Raw genomic sequence first — 16455 nt, 5'->3', positions numbered from 1 at the left:
GATCCAAAGTAAAGATTTCCTCCTTTTTTTTTTACTCAGCTGTAATAGCACAATAAATACTGTTGTTCTTAATTATCAAGAGGTTTAATTTTTCATGGAGTCGTTACATGATAGAAAGTGGAGAGATGGTCCATGTAACTACAAATGAGGGAACCAGTAGGCGTAAAGCAATCAGTGTGAAAGAAAATTGAGACAGTATTTGTTCTTAAGTTATCAGTTCAACAATTGGTTATGCTTTTAACAGGAAAAATATGGAGTTTAGCATTTTTTAAGAAGAGTTCATTGAATTCTGTTGTCTTGTGGTCTATTTTTCTTTTTAATGTATGCAGATTAGTTGACATTTTTAAAACACTATGTTTCTACAAATAGTAGCTCACTGTGATAGTTGCATGAAGTATTATTAAATGCCATAAATTTGTAATTGATTCTTTCACTCATTTTAATGATTTAGAAGTTCTTTAATGCTCTTCCTCAAGATATCAAATACTTCAGGAAAAAAGTACAAGCATAAACAGTTCAGTTGGGAAGAAGTTTAACTCACCATAAAGTGAAGAACATTTGATTTGGATTTAAAGTCAAGGTTATTTTGTGCATGTGTTTGTTTTTGCTTGGGTTTTGGGTTTGCTTTGATTTCCACCCTCCCCTTAGAAGCAATCTGTAGACCTTTTGGATTTATTCATAATGCCTCTGTGAGATGTGTCTGAGGTGATTTAATCCAGGGACCTGCTCTCAGCAGTTACCTGGAACCAGTCACTTGAAGCTTAGCAGCTAATAGAAGAGGAAGAAGATTCTTCATTGTAAAGTAGGAACTTTTGCCTGTCTTGTTGGATGGATACCTGTATATAAAAATGCAAATTAGTGTATTATGGAATACAACAAAAATTACTGATGGCCTTACCTATGTGAACATGAAATAAACAAATGGGGTTTTTTAGTAGCTGGCAGAATGAAGTAGCATGGGCTTCACAAAGTCTGTGTACCTGGGAGCATCTCAAAGCATTCTGATTGGTTTCAGACATCTGTTAGGTTTGTTATGTATAAATACTGAATATGTATAAATACTGAAATCTTTGTGGAAAAAAAAAAATCATTTCAAGGGTTTTTGATTCATTCATCCATTGATGCAAGTAGTTCTGTGTCTCTGTAACATGTCTACAACTCAGCACTGTAGCATCTTAGAGGCTTGTACACTTCAGGTGCACTTCAGTTATGGACAATCAGTGTTCCTTCAGTTTTATGTTACTATCTCTACGATCTTGAAATTGATGAGATATGAGTATGAAATTCTGTCTTAATGATGTGACTCTGAAGAGTCCTAACTGCCAGATGGCTGGTAGTTGCTTTGTGAAAAGTCAGGGTTTAGTGCAGAAAAGGAAGCAAGAAACTATAATAACACACAAGTTTTTTGGCTTCAATGGCAAGGGTTGAACACTGAAGGAACAGCTCATTCAATGACAACTTCAGAGATGGAAGACTCTTATATTTACAAGACAACCTGGTACCTAAGCTGAGATAGGAACCAGAAATTTTATACCAGACCAAGATTAGATTTGAGGTGCAGGAGCATATCTGACTACCTTAGCAAACAGGTGGTCATAGTAATAGACTTCCTGACCAACTTCTGTAAATAAAGTGGGTCATAATCTCACTTCTTGCACCACATCATCTGTGAGGCTTTCTGACTCTGCTTTAGATGATGTCTCCCAGGTAATGGAACTTGATTTGGTGAAAATAATAGGACAGATTTCAGTATCTAATTTTACAATAATCCTTTTCCAAGTCTCATGAGGCTGTGCAAGAACCTTAGAAGTATTGTTGTCAAACCACTCATTTTATTGCAGAAGTTTCAGCAGTTCATAGGAAAAGTGTTTTCAACAGCTAGTGAGCTTGTTTCAGGTGGAGGAGACTAGATCTTCCTGCATAACTCTTGGAAATCATTGACAGTAAAAGCTATTAACATACACTCTAGGATCTCAGTTATAAACTGGGGTCAGTCGTGGTTATGGACTATTTTGCAGGTATGGAGCAGGGGATAGAGTCTTTCCCCTAGAGTTCATTTTCCAAGCAATTTAGATAGCAACTCCATCTTGCGCACTACGAAAAAATTGCCTTTAATCTTTGCAACTTCGTCAGACCACTAAATAAATCCTTACAGCATTACCTTTCTTCAATACATTTTCATCAAGGTGAAGACAAAGGCAACATTTAAATCTTAAAATAGAAATAAATAAACTAAATGTCTATTGAATTCTAATAAAATTAGTGATAATTTCGATGCACCTGGCTTTTTTCATATACACATTACATTTCTAGTTACTGGCAATGCTGAGCTCAATACCACTGCAGATTCTGACAAATGGATAGAATCAATAATGCACTTTCCTAAATTAGATTTTGCTACTGTAAAAAAAAAAAAAAAGACCTTTACCCCACACATTCAAGTCTTGAGCCAGGATTTTTGTGTTTCAAAGAGAAAAAAAAAATGCTGGTGGTCACTCACTTTAATTGCTAATGAATTATGCACTAACTTGTGATTCTTAAAAGTTGAAAGTCAGGGCAAGAAATAAATAAATAAAGACAAGGCAGATATCATTATACTGAAGTTAACAGCTAGTGTACTCCATCTGTTTCACTGATGTCTCTGGTCTCTTAATTTTGACAATCTTAGTTACACAGGAGGCAGTCTAATAAATTAACTTCAGGACATATGGGTACCTGTGAGATTGCAGCAATTAATATTGCAAAACTGTAGCTATGATATGGGCTGTTCAGCGTGAGACCATGTAGAAAACAAAATTCTACAGAGCTACATGTGGTAATGGAGCCTGATGGTGGGCCTCACTTGTGATCTGTAGAAGTGGGTTGTTGGTCATCTTCTCAGTGACATCCATGGCTCTAATTGTCAGAATCTTCAGATTGGTGTGTGACCCTCTCTCTTTATTGTAGTATAGAGCAATCCTTTTGTCCAGAGTTGGTCATAAAAGGACTTCCTGGAGGGGAACCATTTTTGTTTCATTGACTTTACAGTCTGTTGTTTTCTTTTTTGGCTCACACTGTAACTTCATTGATCCTCACAGGCCTTGTCATTAGCTGCAGTGGTGAGTAAGGTAGTTCATAAATCCACACCCTACTGAAAGAGCATGACCAGCAGGCACAGGGATCTGGAGAAAGGAAGGACACACAGAGAACAGTCAATTGATCACATATCAGAACCAGTGTTAGCACCCTCTTTTTGGTAAGTTTAAACGTGAATACACGGGAGTTGCTTCAAGATGAAATGAAAGCAATTCCTACAGTTTTAATAGGAAGGAATTTTAGAAAAGATTTCCATAGTTCTCAGTTTCAAAGCTTTCCATCTAGTGGGCAGTGACACCTGAGAAGGCATGCTGATACTCATCCTAAAACACCACATCTGCTCTGGTTAATCCTGGCCTGCAGCTCACCCCAACTTCCTTGCCTCTGCATCCTGTTATTTCTAGTTATGATGGGGTGTTCTGCTTGTTTCAGACCACTCTCCTTGCTTTTCTGAAGCTACATTTTGTCTCAGTTATATACACACTAAGTGTAATAAGAGATGAGGGTTGTTTTCTATTCATTGAACTGCAAATCTGTACCTGCTTGACAGTGTTCACCAGTGTTCTCTGCAGTTTCCTGCTAGAGTTAGTGAATCAGGTTTTGTTTCAATGCCTTGTATTCCCATGATGATTGTTCTATCATATTTAAGCAGTTCTATATGCAGCCAAAATCTTTGGGTGTTTGGCTGATGTGACCACAGTGTAGCCCTCAGTAAAAAGAGGTGAGCAGTATCTTAGTCTTGGTTTGTGTAGGGTTTGCTCCATCTGCGTCCCATAACTGCAGACAGGTTTGATGACATGAATATAATAATCTACATATGAAAAAAATACAAAACCAAACAAAGAAACCAACCAACCAAACCAAACCAAGCAAACCCCAAACAAACAAAAAAACCCCACAAAACAAAAAATTATTTTGAGGAAGAAGAAAAGGCAAGGGGAAACCCGCAACAAAGCCATGTGCTTTTTCTGCTCTAGGGGCAGTTTGCTGTTGCACGTAGTATGCTTCCTTTCAAAAGCACCATCCTCTCCTATGGGAGTTGTGGTAATGAACAATTTAGACATTTTTACATTAAAGTTTGTCTGAGAAGAGTTCATTTCTATGCTTTTAGGAATAACTCCTGAAATTTGAGAGACATTTGCTTCTGATCACTTTTGAAGAGGTCCAAAGGGATTCTGTTTTTCAGTAGCCTGCAAAGCAGACTGCTTTGTGCATGTAAATATCTTCCTTAATGCCAGGGGGGACTTAAGTTCAAGTGCAACAGAGAAAATTATCATCATGTTTCTGTGGATGTAAAACTGAGAAGCATTTTGTAATGACTGCCCAGCATCTCCAACTTACTTACATTGACTTACTTTGCAACTTTGCTTACAACCTCTTGTTTCCAAAATACAGTAAGCTTGTGAAAATAGGATAGTGTGTTTAAAATTAATTCATCAAACTGCAAAATGGGTAGGACAAAAGGACAATTCAGTGCTTCCCTAGAGCCTGTGGTGGGAACTAGAGGATAAGGGAAAATAACAAGTGACTCGATAAGATTGAGTCACAATCTCAGAAGTAAACCTTGAAATAGTTTCTTGGAATGTAATAGTTATGGTTTATTGCATGGTAGTTTAGGTCTGTGTGTTGGAATAGATGCCCCATGACATGGAAAAAATACAGGAACAGTTATCTGATTAGAAAAAGTGATCATTAAGAAGGTAGATGGCAAACACAGAAGGATTATCTCAAGCCACTACAGAAGCATTAATCTGCAAACCAACAGAGTTTTAGCTGCAAAAAAATCTTCATTGTTTATTTCCCCTCTCATTTTTATTCTGAGAGGACAGGAAAAGCATTTTAACAAGACAGATTTAAGTTTCAAGTTTAAAAAGGTGTTTTTTTGTGGGTTTTTTTTTGTTTGCTTGTTTTGTTTGGATTTTTTGTTTGTTTTTAAACAATTGGTGCTGAAGAGAAAAAAATCTAAAAAGGAACAGTACTGTTTCCCCCTTTACTCCCTTCCCCCATGGCTTTTCCTTTAAATATGTTGGAACCCTAATCTGTGCTCTTTAGAGTAGAGGTAATGAAATTACAGAAAGGATGTGAAAAGTATCTGTGAAGGTAAGCTAATACTTTCCATTGTGTAAGCCACAGATATACTGCCTGAAGACACATAATATGAGAAAGTTAAATCAATATGAGGAAAGATTTTATTTTTCATTTAGGTTTTAGACATCCATTTGTCAGTTACTTAAGAAGAAAGCTTAGGCCCATTTAATTCTTTATTAATTCATCTATTTTCAAGATCTCTGACACACCATATAGATAATTCATCTGATGCAACAGCAATATGCTTATTGAGTCAGAGAGATCTTGCTTAGCATTTCTAATGCAGACAGGACTGGGTGTGATACTCACTGCTGATAGGAAGTACCCAGATGCAAATATCCCTGTTTGTTACCCAATGCTGCCTCTAAGATGTCGGTTTACCACTGTTCCCATGGCACTTAGCTTTGATGAGGTTTGTTCTAAAGCAAGCAATACAATATTTTAGTAATAATAAGATAGCTTTCTTACATGTTTTCTCAGCCAGTCTGCTATTTAGCTTTCTCTAATACTAAATATTTAACAGATACACTGATTTTATTTTTTTCCTAATGAAGAAAATGGGACTTTTTCATGTATGCCAGCCCAAATGAATCTTACTTTGGCTTATTAATTAATTGGCCATTTGAAACAATAGAATTATTTTTTTTTCTGCTGAGTATTTGTACGTGCATTCATACTACAGGCAGGCATATTTCCAAGCACTCAGGTCAAATACTTTGGCCTTAGCAGTACCCACAGATGCACATTCACTATACCTCCTCTTCCCATGACATGTATGATCATTTCCTATCCTTTTACAATGACTGTCTCTCGACCATCTGCCTTGTTCTGGGGTGCTGCTTTTCATTTAGAGGTTCTGGAAACTTGTGACCCTACTGCTTTTCTTCAGGTTGTTGTCTTTTTCTTTTCAGCAGTCCCTCTTTTTTATGTTATTTCATTTTTATTTTAATTTTTGTGTGTGTTCTGGTTTTGTATTTATTTGAATAATGAGCTCAAGCTCGTGTATTGAGTTCAGAGCACAGTGAGCTCATTCATTTCCTACCCTTTGAAATCTGTAGGTGTGCTCTCTATTGTGGAATTATTTCAGTCATTGAACTGTGCAGGAGAATTTGCATTTAATATTGACTAAATTGCCGTGGTATTGGCTACTAATTATAATAGTATTTGCTGCCATTTGAGCCTATGCCTCTGTGGTTCCTTCTCCTGTCTATTAAAACAGCTTTATTCTTGGCTGTTTTGTGAGCCAGAAGACCTTGAGAGATCATGGCATTTAGTAGTGAATTCTGAATCTTGTTTGACTCAGGGAATTATGCTTCCAATGTCTGTTTCTCAGATCTTGCCCATCCTCAGGACTGACACACACACACTTGCATGGTTTGTCATCAGATGGATATTTACCATTTGGCAGATTCCAACTAGTTTCTACCATGGAAGCAGTTCTAGAGTACAAACTGCAAGACCCAAAGACACCTCTTTAGGTCATTGCTGTATTCTGAGTGCTTCATTATCATTAAATAGAAAGCTGATGGAATCAGGTGTGCTGAGAGTGTGAGTGGCCAGTATGGCCTTTGAAAAAATATCTTGAAGTTCCAGCTGGGATGGCCACTGAAATTTGTTCTTAAGTTTACCAGTGTATGGAGGTGTGGTATAGCCTTTCTCAGGGTACTGAAATATCTGATCACCCCACTCTTTTTGCATTGTGGAAACACAGTTGCAAGGGGGAAAAAGGAAGTCTGTTTTCCAGTAACAAGATGTTCTTTGAAATGTCATAGGATCACAGAATGGTAGGGGCTGGAAGGAGCCTCTAGAGATCATCTAGTCCTACTGCATTGCTAATGCAGGCATGCCTATATCAGGCTGCACAGGATCATGTCCAGGAAGGTTCTGAAAGGCTCCATAGAAGGAGTCTCCACAACCTTTCTGGGCAGGCTGTTCCAGTGCACTGTCACCTTCAGAGAAATTTTTCCTTAAGTATGAGTGAAACCTTCTGTGTTCTAGTTTGTACCTGTTGTCTCTTGTCCTGTCGCTGTCGCTGGCCATGGGCACAGTCACACCTCACATTTCTCCTAGGGAAATTAAGCTTTTGTGTGTTCTCCTTGTCTTTTAGAAAGAAGCATTAAAACTTTTTCATGATGTGCAGCTACAACAAAATGTATCTTAAATGTTATCTCTCTGTGGGTGACAAATTTCATTATGCTTCCGAGTTCCCTCTGTGATTTCAGTTGAACATCTTTATCATCGGCTCTTGTTGTAAGCTGCTGCACACCATTTAACAGTTGTTGAGTTTCCCTTCAGAGGCAGCTGCATTTAGTGGTAAGTAGTCCAGTTCTTGTAGGGTACTTTATGTACTTTCAAGATGAAGGATGCTTCATAAATATAAAACATCAATCTGTTCATATACCTCTGCTTTGTATGTGCTGCTTGGATTTTTTTCAGTCCCTACAGCTATGCAGATGCATTGGTTCTGTGTGTGAATGATCAAGAAAGAGTACAAGTAAGCTGAAAAATAACATTTTCTGGTCATTTGTCTCTGAAATATGGCTGGTGTATGAAACTTAGTTTAAACAATTTTGATGATTTATGATTATGTTAGCTAATTAAACTTAAAACAACAAAGACATTAAATAGGTATATGACTGAGCTCTGATGGGATGTGACCCTACATACTTGATGAACAAACATGGTTTGGTTGATGGTTGATTGATTGATGGTTCCACATCAGTCAGGTGTGGAATGCTGATACTGACTTTTTGAAGTAGTTTCATAAATAAGGTCTGTTACTCCAGCCTTTGGTCAGGCACCACCAGAAGGCATAAAGAGCCTGTTTGTTTCATTGGCATCCCACCTTGATCTCTGTTTACTTCCCATGCTGTCATCCCCTCCTTGTGTGTGCTAGCTTCTTTAACACCGGAGCTGTAACCCTCCTGGCTGTGTCAGACACCCTGGTAGAAATCTGTGGTGTGCAGATGATCTTCACACTCTTAGTACCTTTACCATAGCATTTATAAAGCTTGTGTTCCACAGAGAGGAAACACTTTGGAGAGAATAAATAACAACGGAAATGAGAAGATTTGGGTGAGAAATGGTGCTTTGCAGCATCATGTTTTGCTGGCATTCTCTTTGGTAAAGCATGCAAATGTACTTTTAGATGGATTTTGGAAGGAAAAAAGTTGTCTTCAAAGAGCCAACCATGGAACTAAATACTTGTTTACACAGAGTGTACACATTTTTTATCTTCCAAATACTAAAAAATATATCTTTTTCACAGGAGAATCCCTTCAAGGAAAGGATTGTGTTATCTTTCTCAGAAGATGGAGAGGGGAGCTTGAGCTTCAATGATTTTGTGGATATGTTCTCTGTGCTCAGTGAAATGGCTCCCAGAGAGCTTAAAGCAATCTATGCCTTTAAGATCTATGGTACTGTATTGGGATACTTTTGTACGCTTTTTTTGTTTGAAGTAAACGAGAGGTTTTGGTGATCTTTTCTTTGGTTCTTTTGTGCTTTAGATTTTAACACAGATAACTTCATTTGTAAATCAGACTTGGAACAAACCCTCAATAAGCTGACCCGAGAAGAGCTAACAGAAGAAGAAATCACTTTGGTTTGTGAGAAAGTGATAGAAGAAGCTGACATGGATGGTGATGGCAAACTAGGATTTGCAGATTTCGAAAACATGATTTCCAAAGCACCAGACTTTCTCAGGTATTGTTTTATGAAGAGCCTTCTGCATGTTTTCAGGTATTTTTTGAGGCTGTCATTGTGTAGCATCAGACAAGACATGTCAGACGTAAGTACTTCAGTGCAGACCTGACCTGAGCGTGACTTACTGCCCTAACTCAGTTTAGTTTTCTTTTGAAAAGGGCAATGAATTTTACATATGAATAATGCATTCTACATAACCTTACAGGTAAGGCTATTACTTGAATAATACAAAAGTAGACATTCTTTATGAAATGATAGTGAACCAGCCAGCAAAATAAGATATTCCCAGTCTGGGAGGAGTTTATAGTTAAGTCCATTGGCAGAGCAGGCTGAATGTAAAACCTATGTCTAGCTTCTCCCCAGATTTCAGTGCCAGGGGAGAGTGGCTGGAAGGCTGCCTGGTGGAAATGAACCTCAGAGGACTGGTTGAGAGCCAACTAAACTAGCCAGCAGTGTGCTCAGATGGCCAAGAAAGCCAACAGCATCCTGGCCTGGATCAGCAATAGTGTGGCCATCAGGACTAGGGATGTGATTCTCTGCCTGTACTTGGCACTGGTGAAACCACACCTTAAGTACTGGGTTCAGTTTTGAGCCCCTCACTTCAAGTAGGGCCACAAAGCTGCTGAGGGACTTGAGGTTGCTTACTCTGGGTAAAAGGAAAATGTATGGAGACCTTCTTGCTCTTTGCAGCTGCCTGAAAGGAGGTGGTAATAAAGTGGGGGTTGGTCTCTTCTTCCCAGGAACAAGGGATAGGACAAGAGGAAGTGACCTCAAGTTGCACCAGATGAGGTTTAAATTGGATGTGAGGAACAGTTTCTTCCCTGAGAGAATTTTTAGTCTCTGGAGTCACCATCCTTAGAAGGACCTAAAAGGAGTGTGCTTAGGGAGGTGGTTTAGTTATGACTTGGCAGTGCTGGGTTACAGGCTGACCTTTATCTTAAAGGTCTTTTTTAATTGAAATGGTTCTAAATTCCAGGTTCTGCTTACTTGTGTATCCTGATTAGTTGGCTGTTACCAGAAAAGGACTTTAGTTTCATTTTTTTGTTGCAGTTAAGGCACAAAGACTGGTTCATCTGTCTAGAACTTCTGATGTGCAGAATGATGCAGGATTATTTTGCATTTTCCTGTGAAGTGGAACACCTGGAGAATCTTTTTTCACGCAGCTGCCTGTTAGCAGGAAATTGGCAGAAATGTGGTCATCTTTCAGTCAGTTGAACTCTGTCAAAGGATTCAGAAGTTAATCAGGAGGATTAACAAAGCTCACAGTCAGACTGAATAAACTCTATTTTCATAAGAAATAAGGCTACAAATTAGGGCAGAATTAAGATAGATAAAAATTTGGCCTGATACTGCTAGTGGTGTTGAAGAAGTTTTAAGTGTACTGCAAAACACAGAACAGTTCATTGCATCCATAAATGCCATTTCTGAGAAAGATGTTATAACAAAATGATTCTACTTTAAAGCATAAGGACATAATTCCTGTGAACCTGGAGAAACATCAGCTTCTGAAGGATATGCTGCAAAGTTAATGTGAATGTCTTTTATACTTTAGATACATACCAGACTTGACTAAATCAATTGTGTCTTTCAGAGCAAGGTACATATCATGGTTATGGTGAGGTTCAGCTGAGCAGATATTATGATATTTTGTTTACATATGTTTCCAGCTAAGAAAATGGTTTTTTTTTTATACTGTTATAGAAGCTGCTGGGGTCAGAGTCCAGTACCCACAAATCTGGTAGAGAAGAGATATCAAATGTGAAGAATTGAAGGCAGATCTCAGGATTCAGTGAAAGCTGTAGTTCCAGGAGTTTCTTGTGCCATGACTAACTTTACTGCTGTGGTGCAGAGGCTCACAAACTTCAGAGGGCCACATGCAATCTAGTAACATCCTGAAAAAGTAGCAGAGAGGGATTTGCCAGTGTAGACACTGGAATTTCTTTTTCAAGTCTCTGATGTTATGAGAAGCTGAGGAAAGGAGTACAGACCTCAGTGATGGATACTCAACAGGGCAATAAGATGGGATGAAGTGAATATTATAGAGCTTGTTACAGGTGAGGTAAAGAGAAAATAGAGGGGGAAAGCTTGCTGACAGTATGAATAGTTTTAGAGGCCCAGGCTACCAAGTATTAGAAGAGTGATTATTCACTTGCTCAGTTTAAACCCCTATACTTTGGTCCATGTTTGTGCCATGGTAAACTCATGTTATGCAGATGTCTCCTTGATGTTCAGGATGGCAATGTGTACATTTGAGGCTGATTTTTTTGCCTTCTCTGCTTTCAGATCCAGGAGATTAGCTGGGTCACAGCTTAAGAGCTCAGGTTTAAGATTAAGCTCCTGATGTGACATGACCTAAAGAAGGGTTTCCTACCACTTTTTAGCTGAAATGGTGGCTTAGAGCCTCTGACATTAACTCAGCAATGTGTTTTTTAACATTTGAAGCTATATTGCAAAATGAGGGTGTAAATAGAAGATGTCTCAGAGCTGAGCAAAGGATGTGTAGTTTCTCTGATTTGGTTTCTGTTTCAGCCAGAGATAATGGCTGCTGGAAAAAAAGGTGACAAGGTCATAAGACCACTTTTGTCCAAACTAATCTGTATGGAAGACTTGTTACATCTCCCTTATTGCAATTTACTGTGCATTTGGCCTGTTAGGGTGATTTTTTTTTTAATTATTTTTTTTTGGACATTGCTGTATGTACTGTATCATAGACTGACAGATCTGGTAATGCTGAACTTTCTCATCTCAGCCACTTACTTCTATTTTTAAAATGTCATGTAAATGTTGCACTCTGAAGGGAGACGCTTCAAAAGGCCCAGAGACAGTCATCATTTCATTCAGTTTTGCATAATCTCCACTTTTTATGTTCAGTTGAATGCATTCCAGCCTTTAATTTCACAGAAGCCTAAGTGTCTATTGATTTACACTTTCAGCTGCACAGCAGCTGTGGAAATTAAACCCTTAGGAGCCAAAGCAATAGCCACTTTTGAAGATGATTGCCAGGAAACAATTGGAGATGCTGAGTAACTGCAGACTTTTTTTTGTGAAGCTTTGGAAAATCACCACTTCTGAATATTTGATCCCAGAATGCCATACTGGCACGTGCCTTGTAAGAAATCCTTTTGACAGTTTTGACTAACTTAGATCCTGGATGATTTTAATTTGTAAGAAAGGATTTCTTATTCTGTTCTTTGCATCCACCACCACAAAAGCCACTTTTTCACATCGTCAGAGTTGGAAACTTAGGATGCAAGGCCACCTAGGTTTTATACCTGGCTTTGCCATTGCTTGAGCAGATGATCACTGCTAAGATGATCTGTGGGGTCTTTTCCAACCTTATTGATTCTATAATTCTAAGCTGTGGGTCGTTTTGTTCTCCCTGTTCTGTACATGGGACCAGTGCTTACGTGATTTCTAACAAACACTGGGAATTTGTGATAACAACTCCTCAGCTCTAAAATCTCATCATTGTTAAAATGAGGTATGAAATTACTGAGGAGGAAATTACTACTTTACCCTGACTGTGAAAAAACAGATTCCTGTAACAATGTGCACTCTGTTTTTGAAGCCCTTCTTTCACACAGCTCAATGTGTTGGGTTTTTTTAAAACTGTCTTACTATTATGTATATTTAATGTATAGAGCAGGCATTAATTTTGGCACCATCATCCAGGTTTTGACCTGGTGTGAACTAAAGTTCATCCGCTGTACGTTGACCGATTTTCCTTATCGCTCGTTTCTCAAACCTTTACTTAATGACCCTGTGTAGGTTTAATCTCCTGCAGGCAGCCTTTGCAAGCTTTGTACTACTGTCAAGCAAATGAAGATACAGTAAAGTCTGTTGCTTGATTTGCACTGCTGTGGTTGAGGAATTTTTTTAAGACTAGAAGAAAACACTGCTGAATGTTGACCAGGGAAGAAGATGTATGCGTTTTTGGCTGTTATCCCGGAAGCTTGAGTAAGCTGTAAATGATACTGACAGTTGCTAGTTCAGAAAATTTGATCTCAGTAGGTTTGTTTCACTGAAAATTGCTATCATTAAGAAGCCGTGTGTAGTTTAATGGAAGTATTAGCAGTCTGAACTGGCACTAGCTAAGTGTTCCGTTCTACAACACTGGGTACGTCTTCGACAGGAAATTGTTGTATAAATCATCCTGGAAGCTTAAGCTTATTTGAATGCCTGAGGGTGAAACATACTATTACAATTGGAAATAGTTTGGCAAGAACATGGCATTAGTAACACCTGGGAGGTGCCAGATGGAGAAACAACAAATTGAACAAAAACATGTAATTGGAAATGCACTATTTCTGAAATGTTTGTGGGCCTTCACTCATGTAACAGTTGATGTCCTGACTCCAGTCCTGCCTAAAGCTGAAGTAACAGAAGCTCTCTTGCAGGAAATGTGCATCTCATAAGATCTGTCCCAACATGCAGATTATCTAGTTCTTATGGAATAAAATTAGAGCTAGAGACAAATTGTCAAGAGATTCTCAGCAAGAAAACAATAGAAAGGAATAATTTGTCAGTATTTTTTTACAGAATGTTTCTGCTGCTTCTTACTAAAGAGTTTCATCTCCAAAGGCCAAAATAACACTCTAATAAAAATGTAAAAATTTCCAATAGATTTCCAGTAGAATGAATTTGGATGGAATTATTTTATTTCAAGGAATCAAGCCTAAAATGTTTTCACATACACTGCTGTGGATTTTTAGTTCCTAGATATTGCCTTTGTGGGACTTAAATTATCAAGAGTTTGGATTAACATGGGGCTCTACACATTTCCTGTGCTGTGAACAAGATATTTGTATTTTATTAAAACTTTTGTGTTGGTAAACTCTTGGCATAACTGTTTGCTTTCTTTCACAATAGTTAGGCTAGTATGCCAGACTATTGTACATCCTGTCTTTTAGTGTCATCCAGACTGAATTAATTCATAGACATGAGTTTCTAGGAACTGCTGCAAATGTAAAAATTTCTCCTTGTTGCCTACAACAAAGCTTTCTTCAGTAAATACCTAACTCAAATCAGGTAGCTTAAGTTAAAAAACTGTACATCTGGAACTCTTTGGCCTCTCAAATACTCCAACCCTTTAAAGTTTTCTTTTGGTATAGGCATCAAAATGATAGCATTTACATACAAAAGTACCAAAGAACCTCTTCTGATTTCTGTCAAGAAAGAAACAAATATGGTTTGTACTGTCATGACTTTGAACACTGATTGCTACCTGGAGAACATGAGCTTTCAGCCATGTACTCTTTAAATCGTCTTTTATTGTCCTGCTAAGATGCTCAGTTCTTTGCAAACTTATGGCGGTAGTAAGGCATGCTGCTTACCTGTGTCATAGTGCAACTAGAAAGAAGGTAACAATCAGGATCTTTTGGTCCTAGCAAAATCTCAAGGTACTATCTACCTAATTCGACTTGTTTAAAAACCCAAATGCTGTGCCATAGCAGAAGCACCATAGCATTTAGCTCTGTTGTACAACTAATACATATCACCTTCCCTTTTGTACTTTAAGGAAAAGGTTGTGCATAATAACAAAGGTGTTTATGTCTCTCTCTTTTTATTTTTATTTCTTTTGTTTGCTTTGCAGTACTTTCCACATAAGAATCTGAAGATGTTTCTGTGAGCCAGCGTTATCAGAAATGACTTACCAGTCCAGCCTTTTTGAATCTCAGGCACTTTGGGGGCTTTTGTCCTCTAATTATGGCTTCTTAGAACTCAGCAGAAAGTACAGGAATAATTCTGGTCCACAAGGAGACTGAAACATCATGTGATGTACAGGATACTTGGAGCAGCCACGTTTTTATCATCAATGCTAGCCAAGCACTCTGGCAAAGATGGTTGGTTATTGGGTTGTGGGTTTTCTTGGTGGCTTGTTTTTGTTTTGTTTTATTTTTTTAAGCAAGCAGAATCAGAATATTATTAAAGGTATTTCCACATAGTTTTTATATTTATGAATATTTAATATTGCTCTTAAAAGCGCAAAAAAAATAATTGTTGGAAAGAGTAGCTTTGGTGACTTCCAAGAGTATTTGAAAGAAAGCAAGGGCCTTAAATAATGAAATGCCTCTATCACTGTGTCTGTACAGCTAGGGATCTTGCATGGAAATTGACTTAGGTGAAAGAACTGCAGTCAAGATCAAGCTCCCAGTGTTGAAGACAACCACATCCCAGGTTTGCAGTTCTGGGTTTGGTGCTTACCTTCAACCGGAATTTTAGGGGTTGTCATGTCCTTATGAAACTTGAAATATTTGCCTTTTGTATATGAGAACTGCAGCCATGATTAATTTCTTCCCAAGATAAATGTAATAACTGTGTCCTTATTCTCCAAGGGAGTCCTGCATTTTACTCATTCTATGGGCTGGTAAAGTTCAGCGGAGGAAGTATGATCGTCTGTAACTCACGAAGAAGTTAAAGAAGCACAGAACTACTGTTAAAGACATGAAAAGATGTTTTCTTTCTAAACCAGCTATGCAATCTTTCCCATAAAATGCATGAATGCAGCTCTGTATTTTTCTTCTTCCCTCTGCAGCTGGAAATCAGCTAGCTTTTGATTCCAGTATTGTTCAGGTACTGGGGCCTGAAGACAATCATATGTGTATTACTGTTCTAACAGTCAATAGAAGGGCTCTGTCACTTACATGGCTTCTGTATCAAAGTCACCCTAATTAAAACTTTTGATGCATTCTCTTGTGCTTTGAGAATTTTTGGCCTAAGCACATAATAATTTCTAGTAATTTTTTCCAATTACTGTGAGGTTCAGTCTTTCAAAGGATGGAATTTATTATTGCCAATGTTGCTGCAGTAAGGAAATGAATTTTTTTACCATTTCTGTAGGGATTTTACCATTTACCTCAGAAACTTTGGTATGGTGAGCTTGCAATGTAGCTTGCTGTTCAGATTCACACAGTATGCATCAAGAAGAAATGATCTAGCAGGGTACATCAAATCCCCCTCTACTCAGCCCTGGTGAGACCCCACCTGGAGTACTGTGTCCAGTTCTGGAGCCCCTGTTACAAGAGGGATGTGGAGGTGCTGGAACGTGTCCAGAGAAGGGCCACAAGGATGATAAGAGGGCTGGAGCACCTCTCCTATGAGGACAGACTGAAGGAGTTGGGGTTGTTCAGTCTGCAGAAGAGAAGGCTCCAAGGTGACTTAATTGTGGCCTTCCAGTATCTGAAGGGGGCCTACAGGAAGGCTGGGGAAGGACTTCTCAGGATCTCAGGTAGTGATAGGACTAGGGGGAATGGAATGAAGCTGGAGGTGGGGAGATTCAGACTAGATGTGAGGAGGAGGTTCTTCCCCATGAGAGTGGTGAAACCCTGGAATGGGTTGTCCAGGGAGGTGGTCGAGGCCCCGTCCCTGGGGGTGTTTAAGAGCAGGCTGGATGAGGCTCTGGCCAGGCTGATCTAGTGTGGGGTGTCCCTGCCCATGGCAGGGGGGTTGGAACTAGATGATCCTTGTGGTCCCTTCCAACCCTGAATGAAACTATGAAACTATGAAATTCTGGAAATTCAAGGTATACAGGATACATTTGTCTAAGACAGAAAAATGAAAATGAAATTTGTTTGTTAGTAACAACATCTA

At 38.6% G+C, this 16455-nt stretch overlaps 1 protein-coding gene across 3 annotated transcripts in view; it reads left to right on the top strand.

The window, feature by feature from the left end:
- The window catches only part of CIB2 (calcium and integrin binding family member 2), a 43501-nt gene extending 27661 nt beyond the window's left edge, over window positions 1-15840 (top strand). For all 3 annotated transcript variants that reach the window (XM_068144102.1, XM_068144099.1, XM_068144101.1), the window contains 3 exons: window positions 8432-8579; window positions 8670-8865; window positions 14459-15840. In XM_068144102.1, coding sequence (XP_068000203.1) covers window positions 8432-8579; window positions 8670-8865; window positions 14459-14480 — 366 coding nt within the window. In that variant the 3' untranslated portion in view covers window positions 14481-15840. The remainder of the gene's footprint in view (window positions 1-8431; window positions 8580-8669; window positions 8866-14458) is intronic.
- Window positions 15841-16455: the final 615 nt, after the last annotated feature.

This window comes from Melanerpes formicivorus, unplaced genomic scaffold (genome assembly GCF_026170545.1).
Source record: "Melanerpes formicivorus ecotype bairdi unplaced genomic scaffold, bMelFor1.0.p_v2 SCAF_10, whole genome shotgun sequence".
NCBI lineage: Eukaryota > Metazoa > Chordata > Aves > Piciformes > Picidae > Melanerpes > Melanerpes formicivorus.
The sequence above is the reverse complement of the archived record's forward strand: the minus strand, read 5'-3'. Positions and strand labels throughout refer to the sequence as shown.